Source organism: Engystomops pustulosus, chromosome 5 (genome assembly GCF_040894005.1).
Source record: "Engystomops pustulosus chromosome 5, aEngPut4.maternal, whole genome shotgun sequence".
NCBI classification, from domain to species: Eukaryota; Metazoa; Chordata; class Amphibia; order Anura; family Leptodactylidae; genus Engystomops; species Engystomops pustulosus.
In genome coordinates, this window is record NC_092415.1 from 176,705,249 (window position 1) to 176,724,039 (window position 18,791).

General features: G+C 44.2%; 1 protein-coding gene across 3 annotated transcripts in view; it reads right to left on the reverse strand.

The window, feature by feature from the left end:
* PRKAG2 (protein kinase AMP-activated non-catalytic subunit gamma 2) overlaps positions 1 to 18,791 on the reverse strand; it is a 187,671-nt gene that overhangs the window by 105,772 nt on the left and 63,108 nt on the right. For all 3 annotated transcript variants that reach the window (XM_072153900.1, XM_072153902.1, XM_072153903.1), the window contains exons 2-3: positions 3,007 to 3,078; positions 2,344 to 2,620 (exon numbers count right to left, since the gene is read on the reverse strand). In XM_072153900.1, the coding sequence (XP_072010001.1) occupies positions 2,344 to 2,620; positions 3,007 to 3,078 (349 nt within the window). The remainder of the gene's footprint in view (positions 1 to 2,343; positions 2,621 to 3,006; positions 3,079 to 18,791) is intronic.

The window sequence follows — 18,791 nt, forward strand, 5'->3', positions numbered from 1 at the left end:
TGGATGAAATTGCACCTTCTCCCACTTTTTTCTGTACTTTTTTAAAATAAAGACTATTAAAAGTTATGTTTTAGTGACAATTGGGTATATACGTCCGATTTGGACGACTTGTTTGTCTTATATCCTGCAGTGGGCAATGGCTGTGGCTTGTGAAACCAGTACCACGGCAGTCAAATTAAAAAGACAACCCTTTTAGGATCAACGTGTCTCTAAAACATGTGACAGATCCTCCATCATCATTTAGTCATTATAGACGGAGGTTCCTTTGACCCGCCAAATTATGTGATTCTGAAGAACCTATTCATACTGAACCATGAATGTCACAAACCAAAACTAATAAGATCATCCCTTTCGGACAGCAAAAAAAGGAACAAAAAAAGGAAGCTGCTGTACCCCTACTGCAAAATATATACCAGGGTCCCATAGTTATAATTTATCATTTAGACTACTAGTCTCCTAATATGGGACAAATTATGGCCCCAAAAACTACAAGGCCCAGGTGTGACTCTCTAAACCTCCCTAAGTAGCACCCCTGATGGCTAGCCCTTAGACCTCTACTGACCTTTCCAATAATTTTTTTTTTTATACTTCTGATAAGTTCTAATATAATGATATTTGTAAATCAACCTATAAGAAATGGACAACTGTGACTGCTCTATTCAATTCCAACTGACCATTGCTATATCTTTGGGCCCCATTATAAATTGTTAGAGCCTGGGCCCAGTTTTGCCTCTAGTAGTTTGAGAAGTTATTCAAAGAGTTTATAGTTTGTGTGTTTTCCAGGAAAAACAACCTAAATATCATTCAGGATACTGCTGTAATGATATAGATTATATTTTATAATGGTTTTGTGTGACAGCAGTTCTGATAAAATAAAACACTACATGGTGGCTTTCCTATAGCACTCTATAGTCTACATGAGGGGCTGTTTTCATCCTCAGGGTATAAATAGGCTGACAGGAATGTGCTGTATGAACATTCCCAATTTCATCCCATTGAAGAAGGTATTAGGTTTTAGCTATATGTTTTAGTTTTCTCCCAGGACAGAGTTGCTGACCAAGCAGAAGCTAAAGAAAACATCCGGGTTGCAAAAGTTACTAGCCCTGGCATCTTTTATTGGCGGCTCCATCAAAGACCTCCAAAATGTTTGTTCTATTTATGCACCATGTGCTCTTGTTACTAGGAACCTCCTCCTATGGAACAAACTCAAACATAAATCAGGGAACTACATCTATAGAACTACTTATTTTTATACACAAGTCTGCCTTCTTGAATATGAAAGAGAATCAATAAGGAGGAACAACACAAATTGGTAGAAAACTGGGCACATGAAAAACTAACTAAACAATGATACAAAATGACCATGTGCTATGCCAAAATACACAATCTTTATTGAAAATTAACATCACATAAATATTATACACCAAACCAAGAGTCATTAAAAACATTTAAAAAGGATGCAAAAATCCTCTGTACAAAACCCAAGGGAGGGTAGGACCCATGATAAGGCCCACCAAAAACAACACCTCCCTACCCAGCCCCAAACTCTAAGCCTGTCAAATACCAGAGATGTTACAAAGCAAAAGGGTAACCAAAGAATATATATCTATAAAGTAATAGCGTAAGTATATAAGGCAAAAATAGATGTAATTACCAGGCAGGCCAGACAAGAGGGTGAGGGGCTGGGGGAGCCCCATGCGTATCGCCACTCACGGTGGCTTCCTCAGGGGTACCCTGGGGGGATACACGTGGGGCTCCCCCAGCCCCTCACCCTCTTGTCTGGCCTGCCTGGTAATTACATCTATTTTTGCCTTATATACTTACGCTATTACTTTATAGATATATATTCTTTGGTTACCCTTTTGCTTTGTAACATCTCTGGTATTTGACAGGCTTAGGGTTTGGGCTGGGTAGGGAGGTGTTGTTTTTGGTGGGCCTTATCATGGGTCCTACCCTCCCTTGGGTTTTGTACAGAGGATTTTTGCATCCTTTTTAAATGTTTTTAATGACTCTTGGTTTGGTGTATAATATTTATGTGATGTTAATTTTCAATAAAGATTGTGTATTTTGGCATAGCACATGGTCATTTTGTATCATTGCCTTCTTGAATATCTCTTGATACATGAACTTCTAGGCCCCAGAAGAAAAACAACCTCCCCTCACCTAACGCATCGAAGAAGTTTCGTTAGGGCTTCAAACAACTGCCCATCTCATACAAATGTTCCGTAAAATGCTCCTCATACGCCATAGTCAACCTGACAAGTTCCCTTAAAACAGATCAACAGCATTTATCATTTGCGCCAAAGTTTTAAAAAAATGTTGAGGAGCACTTTTCCCTCTTACCTTTTCTTGATCGGGTAAAGAATTTAATGCCCCCGGGTGAGGTAGATTGGTTGGAGGATGTAGAGTCTTTGGAAGAGGATCTAAATATTCCACTAAAGCTCATCCGTCGAGGTGAGCGAGGAGGGGACTCCTGATGTGGAAACGGAAACACAGTTTTTGGGGATCCAGGGCTGTATTTTGATTTTACTGGAGCAGATAGTGGACTAGATGGTCTGTTTTGGAGAGCTCTTGGGAAAAAGCTTTTTGAAGGGCTCCCGGTACTGCTTGGTTCCTCTGCCTAAACAAAAAATAAAATAAAAAAAATAATATAGTGATATAACAGGTCAGGATAAGCCATTTGTAAGTTGTAAAAGCTATAACATTGTTAATTTTCCACTGAGGTTGCTGGTCGAGGACACGTTTTTGTGGGACAAGTGCCTATAAACATTCAGGCTGATATGTGCATAGAAAAAGTCACAAAACTTTTGCCCAAAAATAGCAAATTTCCTATTATGCTACTGTTTCAAGCCAGAATTCTAAAGTACAGGAACTATAAATCTACCCCTATGTGTAAATGTGCAATGGTCAATCTATAAGTCTGAACTGAGGCCTAAAGTGTTGTGTATGCATTATTATTCCTTAGAGCTAATCATACAGATGAAGGTTTTGTTGTGGATCATATACCTTGCGGGGGACATTTTTATCTGAATTGTCCAAATCTCCATCCAGAAAGGGCATAGCAAAGGAACTGAGGTCCTATGAAAGAGAAAAAAATTATATTAGCCAAACAAAACAAAGATTGACTTCTTTCATGTTTGATCAGTGATCAGTTTCCGGTTCTGGTGCTATCCAACTGTGGTCTGGATATCTGAAGTTGTGACAGATTTCAGTGTGATGTCACAAGGAGGATGTCTGAGTATCTTCATCCTTCATTTTTTACTCACCAACAGATTTACTCACCAACAGATGATCCAAAGCAAAAAATTGTACACATGCATTAGCCTATAGACTTAAAGTATTTGGTTCCGTTATAAATTAGGACACACTCATAATAGAAAACATTATTTGCAGCCAATGGGTGTCCCTCTATGATCTAACATGGCAAAATTCATCAAACACTCTGCATGAAGAGAATACGGTCCCAGATCAATGAGTTAAAGGTGTTTTTACCACAAAATAAGTTAGGTCCTATCCACAGGATAGGATCGAACTTGCTGATCGGTGGATGTCTTAGTGATGAGAACCCCACAGATCACGAGAACATGGGGTCCACTGGGGTCTGATTTACCACTGTCGGTCCCCTTGTCTCTCCCCTAGATGAGCGGAGCAACCGGCAGCGCATGACCGGCTGCCCCGTTCATCTCTATGGAACTGGCAGAGATAGCTGAGTACGGCGCTTGGCAATCTCCTGTAGCTTCATAGACATGAAAGAGGCAGCTCAGCCTGTTGCTCCACACATCTTGAGGAGCCTGAAGCTCCCTGGATCTATGAGTAAGTGTCCCTGGTTTATCATGACGGATTTTGATGGTAGATTTTCTTTACATTGCCGTGCCCTACATACGCTCCCAGCATTGCGCACCCCATCCAAATACTCAGCAGGCTCTTTCTGTATATACACAGAAATCTAATACTACTATTAGTGCATCCACCCATCCTACTACAACCCTGACCACAAGGGCCGCATATAGCACAGTACAACATCTCAGCACATTACGTACATGTTATTCATGTCACTTACATAGTGTTAGGAAATACACTGAGTACTATTCCATTCAGCATAACAACTCATGAATGATATTATTCCATAAACATATTTTGGTCAAAAGACTCAGCAGAAATACGTAAGATCCATAATCCTGGACGGACTTGTGTTGCAAGGTTCTTGTACTTGTGTTTACAGCATCACATAAGCCACAACTGTGTTCATACTTTGTATCATGTGGGAACATGATGTATGTGATAATGGTAAAAATAACACAACCATTGATGACTAAAACTTCTATCGTACTTCCCTGTGTATCTTGAAGAACAATTATTAGTTATCTAAGGTAATACAAGTTTTGACTTGAAGGAAAACACTGACATCAACTCTTTCTGAACTTTTCTTCTATAGTGCAGGCCATTTCATGGGAATGTGCCAAAGAAATTACCAATTTTTTATTTTTGCATTTTTATTTGCCATGTCATATTCTATATTAATTTAAAAGTAGTACATGGTGTAATTTTCAACATTCTCAAATAATTCACTGACTCTTTTCCACTGTATAGGGGGTTTCTTTTCAGCAGTCACCTTATCACTGACTGAGGATTACAATAGAATTTCATCATTACATCACTACTGACAATAGATGATGTCATAGATTATCTCCTCCCTCTCCCTGTACAATGACCTCTATATAGATAGCACTGGCCCATCATTACATCACTACTGACAATAGATGATGTCACAGCTTATCCCCTCCCCCTCCCTGTACAATGATCTCCATATAGATAACACTGACCCATCATTACATCACTACTGACGATAGATGATGTCATAGATTATCTCCTCCCTCTCCTGTACAATGACCTCTATATAGATAGCACTGACCCATCATTACATCACTACTGACAATAGATGATGTCACAGCTTATCTCCTCCCCCTCCCTGTACAATGACCTCTATAAAGATAACACTGACCGATCATTACATCACTACTGACAATAGATGATGTCACATCTTATCTCCTCCTCCCTGTACAATGACCTCTATAAAGATAACACTGACCGATCATTACATCACTACTGACAATAGATGATGTCACATCTTATCTCCTCCTCCCTGTACAATGACCTCTATAAAGATAACACTGACCCATCATTACATCACTACTGACAATAGGTGATGTCACAGCTTACCTCCTCCCTGTACAATGACCTCTATATAGATAACACTGACCCATCATTACATTACTACTGACAATAGATGATGTCACAGCTTATCTCCTCCCCCTCCTCCCTGTACAATGATCTCTATATAGATAACACTGACCCATCATTACATCACTACTGACAATAGATGATGTCACAGCTTATCTCCTCCCCCTCCCTGTACAATGTCTTCTATATAAATAACACTGACCCATCATTACATCACTACTGACAATAGATGTCACAGCTTATCTCCTCCCCCTCTCTGTACAATGACCTCTATATAGATAACACTGACCCATCATTACATCACTACTGACAATAGATGATGTCACAGCTTATCTCCTCTCCCTCCCTGTACAATGACCTCTATATAGATAACACTGACCCATCATTACATCACTACTGACAATAGATGATGTCACAGCTTATCCCCTCCCCCTCCCTGTACAGTGATCTCTATATAGATAACACTTACCCACCATTACATCACTACTGACAATAGATTATGTCACAGCTTATCTCCTCCCCTTCCTGTGCAATGACCTCTATATAGATAACACTGACCCATCATTACATCACTACTGACAATAGGTGATGTCACAGCTTACCTCCTCCCTGTACAATGACCTCTATATAGATCATACTGACCCATCATTACATCAGCACTGACAATAGATGATGTCACAGCTTATCTCCTCCCTCTCCCTGTACAATGTCCTCTATAGAGACAACACTGACCCATCATTACATCACTATTGACAATAGATGATGTCACAGCTCATCTCCTCCCCCTGCAAAATAACCTCTATATAGATAACAGGTTCATATAGAGCCCTAGTAACTATCTGACACCCTTCTTTTAGCTTAAAATAGTTTCCCGCAGATAACCATAAAATCAGAGTTATAAACTTGCCTGGTATCTAGGGATCTTTAGAGTGAGTTGAGGGACATTGCCTAAAGTCATGTGACCAGGTTGACATCATCACAGGTACTTTAGCCTCTTAACATTGGCAAACTGTACCCCATGCACATATCTGGCCACATAAAAAATCACAGCATGCCCTTATGGACTTCTAGTCTTCTCCAGACAGGCTGCTGTGATATCATGTTATATGATTTGCTCTGATTTCATGAGATAGATGCTTGGTGTACAGTTTACTGCTGCATGAGGAGAAAGCATGGGGAGGAGCTGCTGGATTAAGCACAAGGAGGCCACGCCCACTTTGATTCGCTATAGACATCCAGGTAAAATTACATAATAAGTTAAAAATATGGGAATCTGAGGGAACACTTTTCAGCTAAATAAAGGGGCTCTATAGGAAACTGCCACTAGCTGTATTTGTGAAAAATGTGGTGACAGGTCCCTTTAAGAGGTCCCAGCTCTCAGTTGAATGTTTTTTAAGCTGTAAGTGGTAACAAGTGGATACATTTGTATTGCTGTAGTTGTACGGTCAAGCAAATACTTTTTTTATCATGGAACTTATGGTTATTAACATATTTTGCTGCCACTATAATAATAATAATATTTAAATAGCGCCGTTCATATTCCTCAGCGCAGATCATGGGGTACTTATAAACACAAAATAAGACATTACAGAGCAATAACAGTGTCAGATGAAACCGTAGGAATGAGGGCCCTGCTCACAAGAGCTTACAGTCTATGGGGATATCTATCAGGACCTCTGCGCCATGTCAGCTTATTGCTAGCACTTGCGATTATATGCCCTAATCCACCACCTTCACACCATTGGGGCGTGAAGGGAGAGCATGGGCGGCCTGGAGTGGGCCGACACGGGGCGTTACTGTCCCCACGCCGGCCCACTCACTGCTGCCGGCGACTTTTCACATGTGTCTGCCTGGCGTAGAATAAACGCTGCGTAGCAGCCTGCTGATACATCATGAGGCGGAAGCCTCTCGATGTATCCTGATGCAAAAACGCAGCAGCGGGCATATCATATCATATGATATTATAAATATCCCCCTATAAGGCTATGGTGACAGTAACTTGGTGACACTGGTTTATTGAATAACTAACTTTGCACTCTACTTATGTATCCTATATATTGTATGGAATACATTGCGGCACATTTACTTACCCGGTCCCGCCGCGATCCCGCGATGCGTTGTCCGATGAGGATTCGGGTTTGACGCGATTCACTAACCTCGCTGATGTCCGCCGGAGTTCACCTTCTTCTTCCCGGTGCATGTGAGTTCTTGATCTTGCGACACAATTCCTTTTTTAAATTCCATGGTTTGTCCGAATCCGTCGGGTTGTCCGACGGCCCGCCCCCGATTTCTGTCGCATGCAAGCCGGCGCCAGTGCGCCACAATCCGATCGCGTGCGCCAAAAACCCGCAGCAATCCAGGGAAAAACAGAAATAATCGCGAAACCCAACGAAAGTGCGGCGTTTGGGCCCTTAGTAAATGTGCCCCATTGTGTTTCTTTTATTGGGTTGGGGTCTGGACCAATAAACTCAAGTGATTTAAGCCATTTTCCCATTATAGAAAGTGGTTTTCAAGTTATAAAATTGTAATAACTAATCCACAGGTCTATAATATTGGTGACCCCGCCAACCAGGCCCGGCGCCAGCACCCGGCTAACCCGGGCAAGTGCCGGGGCCCCAGGGTACTGGAGGGGCCCACTCGGGCCCCCAGATCAATTGTAGCAGTGTCGGGCGTCTCTCATAGCGATCTGTGTCTTCCGGACACAGATCGCTATGAGAATGTTTGCAGTCACTGCTTTCCCCGGCAGGAGCTGCTGCATCGGAGGCTGAAGGACCTGCGATGACGTCATGGTCACATGACCTGCCGGGGAAAGCAGTGACCACACAGAGAGAGCTGCATCAGTAAGGTGAAAGGGTAGACAGGGGGGGGGGCTATGTGTATACAGGGGGAGGGCAGTGTGTATACAGGAGGAGGAGGGGGCTGTTTGTATACAGGAGGGGGGGCAGTGTGTATACAGGAGGAGGAGGGGGGCGGTGTGTATACAGGAGGGGGGGCAGTGTGTATACAGGAGAAGGAGGAGGGGGACTGTGTGTATACAGGAGGGGGGGCAGTGTGTATACAGGAGGAGGGGGGCAGTGTGTATACAGGAGGAGGAGGGGGGCAGTGTGTATACAGGAGGAGGGGGGGCTGTGTGTATACAGGAGGGGGGCAGTGTGTATACAGGAGGAGGAGGGGGGGCTGTGTGTATACAGGAGGAGGGGGGCTGTGTGTATACAGGAGGAGGAGGGGGGCAGTGTGTATACAGGAGGAGGAGGAGGGGGGGCTGTGTGTATACAGGAGGATGAGGGGGGGCAGTGTGTATACAGGAGGAGGGGGGGGCTGTGTGTATACAGGAGAAGGAGGAGGGGGGCTGTGTGTATACAGGAGGGGGGGCAGTGTGTATACAGGAGGAGGGGGGCAGTGTGTATACAGGAGGAGGAGGGGGGGCAGTGTGTATACAGGAGGAGGGGGGCTGTGTGTATACAGGAGGGGGGCTGTGTGTATACAGGAGGAGGAGGGGGGGGCAGTGTGTATACAGGAGGAGGAGGGGGGCTGTGTGTATACAGGAGAAGGAGGAGGGGGGCTGTGTGTATACAGGAGGGGGGGCAGTGTGTATTCAGGAGGAGGGGGGCAGTGTGTATACAGGAGGAGGAGGGGGGCAGTGTGTATACAGGAGGAGGGGGGGCTGTGTGTATACAGGAGGGGGGGGCTGTGTGTATACAGGAGGAGGAGGGGGGGGCAGTGTGTATACAGGAGGAGGGGGGCTGTGTGTATACAGGAGGAGGAGGGGGGCAGTATGTATACAGGAGGAGGAGGGGGGGCTGTGTGTATACAGGAGGGGGGGCAGTGTGTATACAGGAGGAGGGGGGGCTGTGTGTATACAGGAGGGGGGAAGTGTGTATACAGGAGGGGGGCAGTGTGTATACAGGGGGAGGAGGGGGCAGTGTGTATACAGGAGGAGGGGCAGTGTGTATACAGGAGGAGGGGGCAGTGTGTATACAGGAGGGGGGGCAGTGTGTATACAGGAGGGGGGGCAGTGTGTATACAGGAGGAAGGGGGGCAGTGTGTATACAGGGGGAGAGGGGGCAGTGTGTATACAGGAGGGGGGGCAGTGTGTATACAGGAGGAAGGGGGGCAGTGTGTATACAGGGGGAGAGGGGGCAGTGTGTATACAGGGGGAGAGGGGGCAGTGTGTATACAGGGGGAGAGGGGGCAGTGTGTATACAGGGGGAGAGGGGGCAGTGTGTATACAGGGGGAGAGGGTAGCAGTGTGTACACATGGGGAGAGGGTAGCAGTGTGTATACAGGAGGGGGGGGATGTATCCACGCGGGGGAGGGGGGGCAGTGTGACTACTGAAGGGCGGCCCATAAAGGGGCCCACTAGGGCTCTGTCGCCCAGGGGCCCACTAAAACCTAGAGCCGGCCCTGCCGCCAACCAACCACAAGCATGGCCACAAGTTTACATGTATCCCCTCTTTCCCGTGCCTCCCACTCCCCCATGATTCACAGGGCCTTGATCTCCCCTCCAAAACCAGGCAGGGTGCACTGGACCATAGTGTAGCAGAAAGATCCCCAGAACATTTCATCTACTGGGTCATAAGTTTAGTTCATGTGACCCAGGAACTGCCCGGCTCCCTGTATGAATGGTTATCCCAACATTTGCCATCTTAGACCATGGGGGGGATTTACTAATTCTGGCGCAAGCACAACTGTCGGCATCGGAGATCAGTTTCCGGAAAGCACAGCCTGATGTTTTAAAGTGGCGCACGGCAGTAATTAAATAATGGGTAGACGGTAATAATCAGTGGTGCGCCATAAATGCTGACATCAATGAGATGTGCGCCAAAATCTTACATGGACTGCGCCTTAATTTTGCCCTTTGACCATTTTTTCCCCAGTCTATCATGCGCCAAAAATTGTGCCTAAATATGCTGACAAAATACACATAAATGTGACGGATAAGTTAGGCCACACCCACTTGCGCCAAAAAATTACGGAGGAGTCGGGATAGTCGGAAACATCAGGTTCTTTCTAGCGCAAACTCATTATAAATGATTCACAACAATTCAGCTCCCAAAAAAATGAAAGATCCCGGCATTTTTTAGGCGCAGATACAATAATACATGTTCCCCAATGTATGGTAGTGATGCAGAAAGTGGATATAACACGTAGTAAACAAGCATGTTGTGTACAGATAAGGGGTTGTTGTATTAATGGTGCTATTAGGATGCAGTTCTGCTCACATCAAATTCCTGGACTTTGTTCTGGTAGAAGCAAACAGCAGCCTTAATGTCCTGGATCCCGGCCATACTGTCACCTGGCACAAATAAAGTGTTTTTGTGTTACTAGAAGGACAAACTCCCCTTCAGCCAAACTATTAACTCTTTATTTGTATGTAGACTTGTGGTTCTAGAGGTTAAATAGAGCTGGTGCCGGTACTTACTTTCGTTAGTGTTATTAACCGCTGTAAACTTTAGAGCAGAAGAGGCTTCGGCGCTTCGTGCTCGCTCCTACATAGGAAATGCCGGAGACGTTGCGCGTGCACAGTCGCGCGCAGCGCTGAAGCCTCTTCTGCTCTAAAGTTTAAAAAGTGTTAAAACCGTGATACAGCGGTTAATAACACTAACGAAAGTAAGTACCGGCACCAGCTCACCCTGACATGGTGCTCGGTACCTACTGCTTACCCCTGCCATTCTAACTGGTAGGTTTCCTTTAAGCCACTTTATCAGGCCTGGTATAAGACAATGGGGCAGATTTACTTACCCGGTCTAATCGCGATCCAGCGGCGCGTTCTCTGCGCTGTATTCGGGTCCGGCCGGGATTTAATAAGGCAGATCCTCCGCCGTCCACCAGGTGGCGCTGCTGCGCTGAAAAGCATCTGAACGCGCCAGAGTTCACCGGCTCGGGCTGAGTGAAGGTAAGTGCGTCCCGAGCGTCACATTTTCCGTTCTTAAATGCGGTGGTTTTTTCGAATACGTCGGGTTTTTGTTCGGCCACGCCCCCCGATTTCCGTCGCGCGCATGCCGGCGCCGATGCGCCACAATCCAATCGCGTGCGCCAAAATCCCGGGGCAATTTAGGTACAATCGGCGCAAATCGGAAATATTCGGGTAACACGTCGTCAAAACGCGAATCGGGCCCTTAGTAAATGACCCCCAATGAGCCAGACTTATTACAGTCTTTGCGCCAGCTTTCTGTCTGACTTTGCACTGAAAAGAACATACAAACTACTTGCACATGTATTTATAAAGTGTCTGCACCAGTTTTGTGTCGCGCTTTTGTGTTTTCGTCTGACAAGACCAAAAAAAATGTGCACCTAAAGGGGTGTGTTACTGCTTAGTCGGATTTTGCGCCACATTTATACTGACGTGCGCCACGTCTCTTTCTGCGTCACAATTCTGCATCATGAACAAAGAGCACCCAAAGGAAATGGTGTCCACTTCCCAAGAAGTGCAGGGGGCGCAAGATTAATGAACAACAATGTAGGCCAATATCTGAAAAGAACACAAATTTAGTGCTCTATTCAGATATTGGTTCACATTTATCAAAAACAGTGCAGTCTGTACTATGTGCAGTTTCCCTGTGTAGTGTGCAGAGGGCGCCAGATTCATGAATTGTGGAGCACGTTCTTCATGAATCTAGTGCCCCCTGCATGGCCCCAACATTTTTTGGTGCACCTTCAACATAGGGCGTGCAATACTGTTGGACACTGCATGATGACACTGCACGGACCTTAGTGAATCCCGGCAGAACCTGAACCAGCGTCAAACAACGCGCTGCGGGATCGCGAATGTACCAGTTAAGTAAATGTGCCCCAGTAAGTGTTTTTTTTGCTGGGTACCTCATGTTGGATACAATAGGAACCCTTTCAAAATATTGAGGGGCTAGTTCCATGAAGAAAAAATAGAGTAGCAATAAGTATGAAGCCATACTCTCCGTTCATTTGTGGGACTCCTGTGCTTCAGATTAGTAGGGTCTCAAAATTGAGTTGACTATGAAAATTAACCCATTGAGGGTCCGGAGTCCCGAATATCCCTTATGAACTAGAGAAAAGGGAACAATGAAGCAAAAACACAACTTAATGGGGCAGATTTACTTACCCGGTCCATTCGCGATCCAGCGGCGCGTTCTCTGTGGTGGATTCGGGTCCGGCCGGGATTCACTAAGGTAGTTCCTCCGACATCCACCAGGTGGCGCTGCTGTGCTGAGGTTCCCCGAGGCCCGCTGGAATGCCCTGAAGTACACCGGCCTATTCCTGGTGAAGGTAAGTGCAAGTTCCGCAACACTTTTTTTTAAAAAATGCGGCGGTTTTTCCGAATCCGTCGGGTTTTTCGTTCGGCCACACACCCCCGATTTCCATCGCGTGCATGCTGGCGCCGATGCGCCAAAATCCGATCGCGTGTGCCAAAATCCCGGGGCAATACAGGGAAAATCGGCGCAAATCGGAAATATTCGGGTAACACGCCGGGAAAACGTGAATCGGGCCCTTAGTAAATGACCCCCATTAAGTAATATATCTGTGTAGGAAGAGAATTGCAGAAGGACATACTGGGGGGGATTTACTAATTGTGCAGCAAGGACGACTGTCGGCATCAGAGATGAGTCTCCGCAAAGCACAGCCCGCTGTATTAAAATGGCGCACGGCTGTAAGTAATTAATGGGTAGACGGAACCGATCAGTCGTGCGCCATAAAAATGCCGACATCAATGAGATGTGTGCCAAAATCTTACATGGACTGCGCCTTAATTTTGCTCTCTGACCATTTTTTCCTGGTCTATCGTGCGCCAAAAATTGTGCCTAAAAATTCAGACACAATACACATAAATGTGGAGGATAATGTGGAAACACCTACTTGCGCCAAAGAAAGACGGAGGAGTCGGGATAGTCGGCAACATCTGTTCTTTCTGGCACAAACTCATTATAAATGATCCGCAATAATTCTGCGCCCAAAAAAACATAAAATCCCGGCATTTTTTGGGCGCAGATACGATAATACATGTGCCCCACTGTATCACGGTAACATTACATGAACTTACCGCTATAAGACAACAATGTGAGAATGTTCATGGCGACCTCACTAGCTCGGGTCAGCGCCTATTACTAGAATATTTGTCGTCACATCTCGCTAATATGTTTGTTGTGGCCTACACTTACATAGTTTTATTTCTGTCTCTCCGCACAGATACTGCTACGGCTGGCACACGGAGTGAAAACATACAGGAATTTTCAGATAAAACATGTTTGTTGTCTGTGGCCTTCAGCAAAATACTTCTTTTACAAAAAGAAACTCTACATGAGGAGCGACCAGACATGAATAGAAACCTTCTACATTTACAGATTTAGAAGTGTTATGACTTCAGAGTTTATCTCTTGGTGTTCTTTTCGGACGACAGATTAGAGAAATATAATCCACAATTAATAGAGTTGTAGAAATTCCAGGAAAGGGATCTGTTAGTCTATGTAAACTCACTAGACACCAACACAATATAACTCAGTGAAGATATTATTACACGTGGAGTCCCAATAATAATAAAGAACCCCAACATAATGGCCCGGATTTATCAAAAGTGAGGTGCTGTACAAGAATATGTACAAGATAGGGTCTGTAGGTTTGTTCTTAAGTCGAATTTGTATGTAAGTTAGAACTGTATACTTTATAATTGTAACCCCCAGGCAACATTTTTTGGTCTCTGTGACAATTGGATTTTAAAAATGTTGGATTGTCATAAAAACCAGGATTAACAATAAAGCTTCATTTCAGACATCTTTTATAACTGTTACAGATGTTTATTGTAGCCTAGGACTAAAGTACAGTAAATTACCAATTGCCAGAGGTCCGTTTGTAACTAGGGGTCGTCTGTAAGTTGGGTGTTCTTAAGTAGGGGACTGCCTATCCTGCCTCACTTATATGCAGGGTGTGGCAGATTATTAAAATTGGTGCATGGGCTTCAATTATCTGGCGCACCCTGCAACACAATTCTGTCGAGTTGCAGTATTTACCCCTTAACAACATTTGACATTTTAGTGTGTCACATGTCAGCTGATGGTGTGTGGGCTGAGCCCTCTCCATGCAAGGTGGGTGTTTGCTGCATTTTACAGCAAACACCCACCGGTAACACCAAAACGATCGATGCTTCATTAAATTGGTCTCAATTGGTCTCAGTGATCTGGCTGCAGCCTACTCAAAACTCCTCATTTATAAGACAGACATGACTGCTTGACTACGGCAAAGTTTGGGGGAAACAGTTGTTAGTCATGTGAATGTTTTTCAGGCAGCTGTATAAAGTGTATTCATCAGTCCCCCTCCCCCTCTTCAATCTTGGTCTCTTTACTAAAAAGGTGATCAATCCCCAAATACTTTTAGGACTTAATATAGTTAGGTTAGGGAAGGATTGTAGGGGCTCATCCCTAATTTTGAGGTATATTTTGATATCCATGCTTTACAATCCGAAAGTATTACCAGCTAGAAGGTGACATGGATTCAGATGTTTTTATGGATGTATTCAGCTGTGAAGAATGAAAAACTTGTCAAGCTGTAAAGACCTGTCCTTTCTCTGCCCTCTCCCGTCTCTTTCTTGCCCAATAATCAAAAAAGTGTTTTCTACAATGGACTTTGGATCTTTTTTTAGAGTTAAAAGGTTAAATAAATAGTGCTCCACCTAACTTCTGTAACTTTCTATGGATTCTGAGGGTTCTTCTTCTACACAGGTAAGGGTACATTCACACGCGGAAACAGCGGAGCACGGCCGTACACCAGGGAAAAGATAGAGCGTGTTCTATATTTTCCTGGTGTGTGGCGCGGAACGGTGCCACACATATGGGGACATATATGCGGCCTCAGATTTGCGGCCCCCCAGGCGGCCGTGTGAATGAACCCTAAAAAACACGAGCCCCCCCCCCCAAAAAGAAAAACTCAACTGAATCCAAAATTCTAAATTACCACGTTTTCAATGAATTAAGGCCTTGTTCACATGGCCGTGTGCTTGCCTGGACCGGATTGAGGGCGAGCAAAGAGCCGGGTGGAGAAGCGAGGGGGAGTGAGCACTTCTCACCCCACCCCTCTCCATTGAACAAGTGTTAATGCTGTAAATTTTCCCAAATATAGGACATGACCTATCTTTTGTGGCGTAGTCACCCGGCCCGGCTTATTTACTAAGGGTCGGATTTCAGAAACTTTCAGGTTTTGCGCCACTGTGACAGCTATTTAGAAGGGGATTGTGTCACACGCGATCAGATTTTGGCTCAATCGCACCGACTTTCATGCGACAGAAATCAGGGGGCGGGTCGTATGACGATCTGACGGATTCAGACTCAACGCAGGTTTTAACTTCATAATTGTGTCATAAGATATGCACTTACTTACACTGGGAACAAGAAGGCGAACTCCGACAGACCTGACCGGGGAAGCAACACATGCAGGAAATCGGGCGCACAATCTTTGTGAATCGAGACACAGTGCATTATAGTCGGAAGAATGCACTTTGGGTGAACTCCTCGGACAGGTAAGTAAATGTGCCCCTTTGTGATCACTTTGCTATGACTGGGTGACATAGACTTCTATTGTGATCTGTAATTTGTGCGGCCAGATCAAGACCACAATTACGCCCCTGTGAATATTGCCTTAGGGTGTGTCTCACACTATATTGTCAACAGACCCCACCGAAAGCAACAAGATCCGCTGCAAAGAATGAAACATCTATTGACAAATTGGAGAGGAAAAGATAAACTAGTTTGAAAGTGTCCTGTTGGAAAGCACATCAATTATAGTGTATTATGAATAAACAGATTTCGTTATTACGCACATAACAGTCATGTGTACGGTAACATAAAAGAGGTGAAAAGTCAGGAGTTTAATCCGGGTCGCCGAGTCAATGGGCGCTTCACGTGTTTTGCTCCTTTCCATACAACATAAACAGATATCACAATCATCAAAACAAGAACGAGGACTCCATAGAAAAACAAGTTCTTTGTAAGTTCCCAAACAACCTTAGAAGTCAAGGCGTATGTGCTCTGGTCAACCAGGATAAAGCTGCTTATGCTCCTAAAACTAGATCAGAAATGTGTGACCTTCATAAGCCCCAAAGTTATTTTGCATGTTTTTGTCTAGTATGAATCATTCAATAAGTGAAAAGAAATAAAAGGTTTTCATCTCTGTGGGCGTCATAATAACAGATTATTCATCGCGAGCGCAGAAAATATGCTTGATCATTCCAAACACACATGGACCATGATTCATCACTGCAGAGACGGAGCGTCTGAGACAGACTCCGAGAAATCGTCTATCTGAGTCGATTTTCAATGAAACATAAACATTATTGCAGATTATACATCTTGACCAAGTATTCCTGCAGCATACTAAGAATATGTTTTAATCCAGAGACATAGATTAAAGTGATCGGGCCCCGTTTCAAAATCTTAACCAGGCCCCCAACTATAGTGTTATGTTTATAGTGCTTTTCTCTTCATATAAAGGCTCTTAAAGGAAACCTACCACTTGTAGTGGCAGGTTTCTGATGGAAATACCGGGCACCAGTTCAGGCTGAGCTGGTGCCGGAGCTTATTTTCGTTAGTGTTTTAAACCGCGGTATCGCGGTTTAAAACACTTTTTAAACTGTATAGCCGGCGCAGGCAGGTACGCGCTCGGCGCTTACCATGCGCGCGGCTCTCATTCACTTCCTATGTAGCCGCGCGCACGGATAGCGCCGAGCGCGTACCTGCCTGCGCCGGCTATAAAGTTTTAAAAGTGTTTTAAACCGCGATACCGCGGTTTAAAACACTAACTAAAATAAGCTCCGGCACCAGCTCACCCTGAGCTGGTGCCCGGTATTTCCATCAGAAACCTGCCACTACAAGTGGTAGGTTTCCTTTAAAGGGAACCGGTCACCACATTTTCATCTAAGGTCCTTTACCCAGTTAAATTTGCAACATCTATCCCATGTATGTATTTGATCACATGGCAGTATCATGGCATGATCACAGCATGTCTGCATGGACTTCTACTCCTCCCCATCCTCCATGGAGGCTGCTGTGATTTCATGTGATCAGATACATACATGGGGTAGACTGTGCAAATGTAACAAGACTTTAGATGACATCACCCTGGTCACATGACATAAAGTGGACAACGATGTAACAGAGCTCACATTCAATGTTCCACATAGAATCATCTTCTGTAGCAGTGAGATCTGTCAGTCAGGACAATGAGGCGGGGTAATTCCAAGTAATATTTACTATGCAGGACTCACTTAGTGTCATTGGAATCACATCAGGTGAGTTTCATTTAAGTTTACAGATTTCTTAACATTGCAGCCATGGAAAGGAACCATCTAGTGATATAGTAAGAGGAAAAAAAAAACACATACCCTTGGCTTGTCTACGAGGTGGATCCTTTCATAGCAGTGCTTCTGCGGCGTCTGGCATGTGAAGCAAGTCCAAAATTCTTCAAAAAAGCCGGAGCACTTTTGCAGATAAAATCCAAGTATTTTATTAGATATCCATTAAAAGTTTTGCACTATTCAAGTGCATAGAAGGTGCAGGCATACGACCTATGCGTTCCAGACCATGATTAAGGCTTTTTGTTAAGCTGAAACGCGTGGGTCGTATGCCTGCACCTTCTATGCACTTGAATAGTGCAAAACTTTTAATGGATATCTAATAAAATACTTTGATTTTATCTGCAAACGTGCTCCGGCTTTTTCTGAAAAATTTTGGACATCTGGGGAGCCTAGGAGCCTGAAGAAGGCCTCTATGTGCCATCTGGTGGAGTTGAAGGTTAGTGTAGCAGAGAGTCTATTAATGGGTATCAATAGACACCCCTGCTAATGGCACGCACTTATCTTCTGTGGCTAAATCATTTCTGCACTGAACTTTCGCTGCACTTGATGTTAACTACATAAGCGCCACAAAAAACTGAGATTATCCAGATCAGTATCAAATCAGATATGTTGCAATAAAAAGTGTCTGAATCAGGTTTTTCTTCCATTTGAAAATAACACTTTTTTCTGCTTTTTCTCAAAACGTTGTCCTTTCTATTAAATAAACTAATAATTAAAACTGTGGTAATTTTATATATGTGATATTCCAAATCTTCTATGCAGACTTGGGCAGTAGAGTATTGTGAGCAGTCATATGGGAACCAAAATATTTTTGTGACTCTTACATTATGCAATTGGCTTTTTACATTGCATCATGTTGTCTACACTGTTACTTTATATGGAACGCTATGTGAAATTCAGCATATGAAGCTTTACAGCTGATAAAAGAACAAATACACAATAGCTCAGTCTACAGAGACCCTACTATACACTGCTGCACCTACAGTAGATATAATTAACAACCCATCACTCCTTCTAAGCTTTGGATCAAGACTTTTGTGCATAACCAGCAAGCTCTCAATGAAGAAATCTATAAGGTCCATACACCAACCCTGGTCAATGTAGTCAACTATAACGACCCATCACTCCTTATAAGCTTTGGATAAAGACTTTTGTGCATAATTCGCAAGATCTTAATAGAGAGATCTATAGGGTCCGTACACTGATTCTTGTCAATGTAGCCAACTACAACAACCCA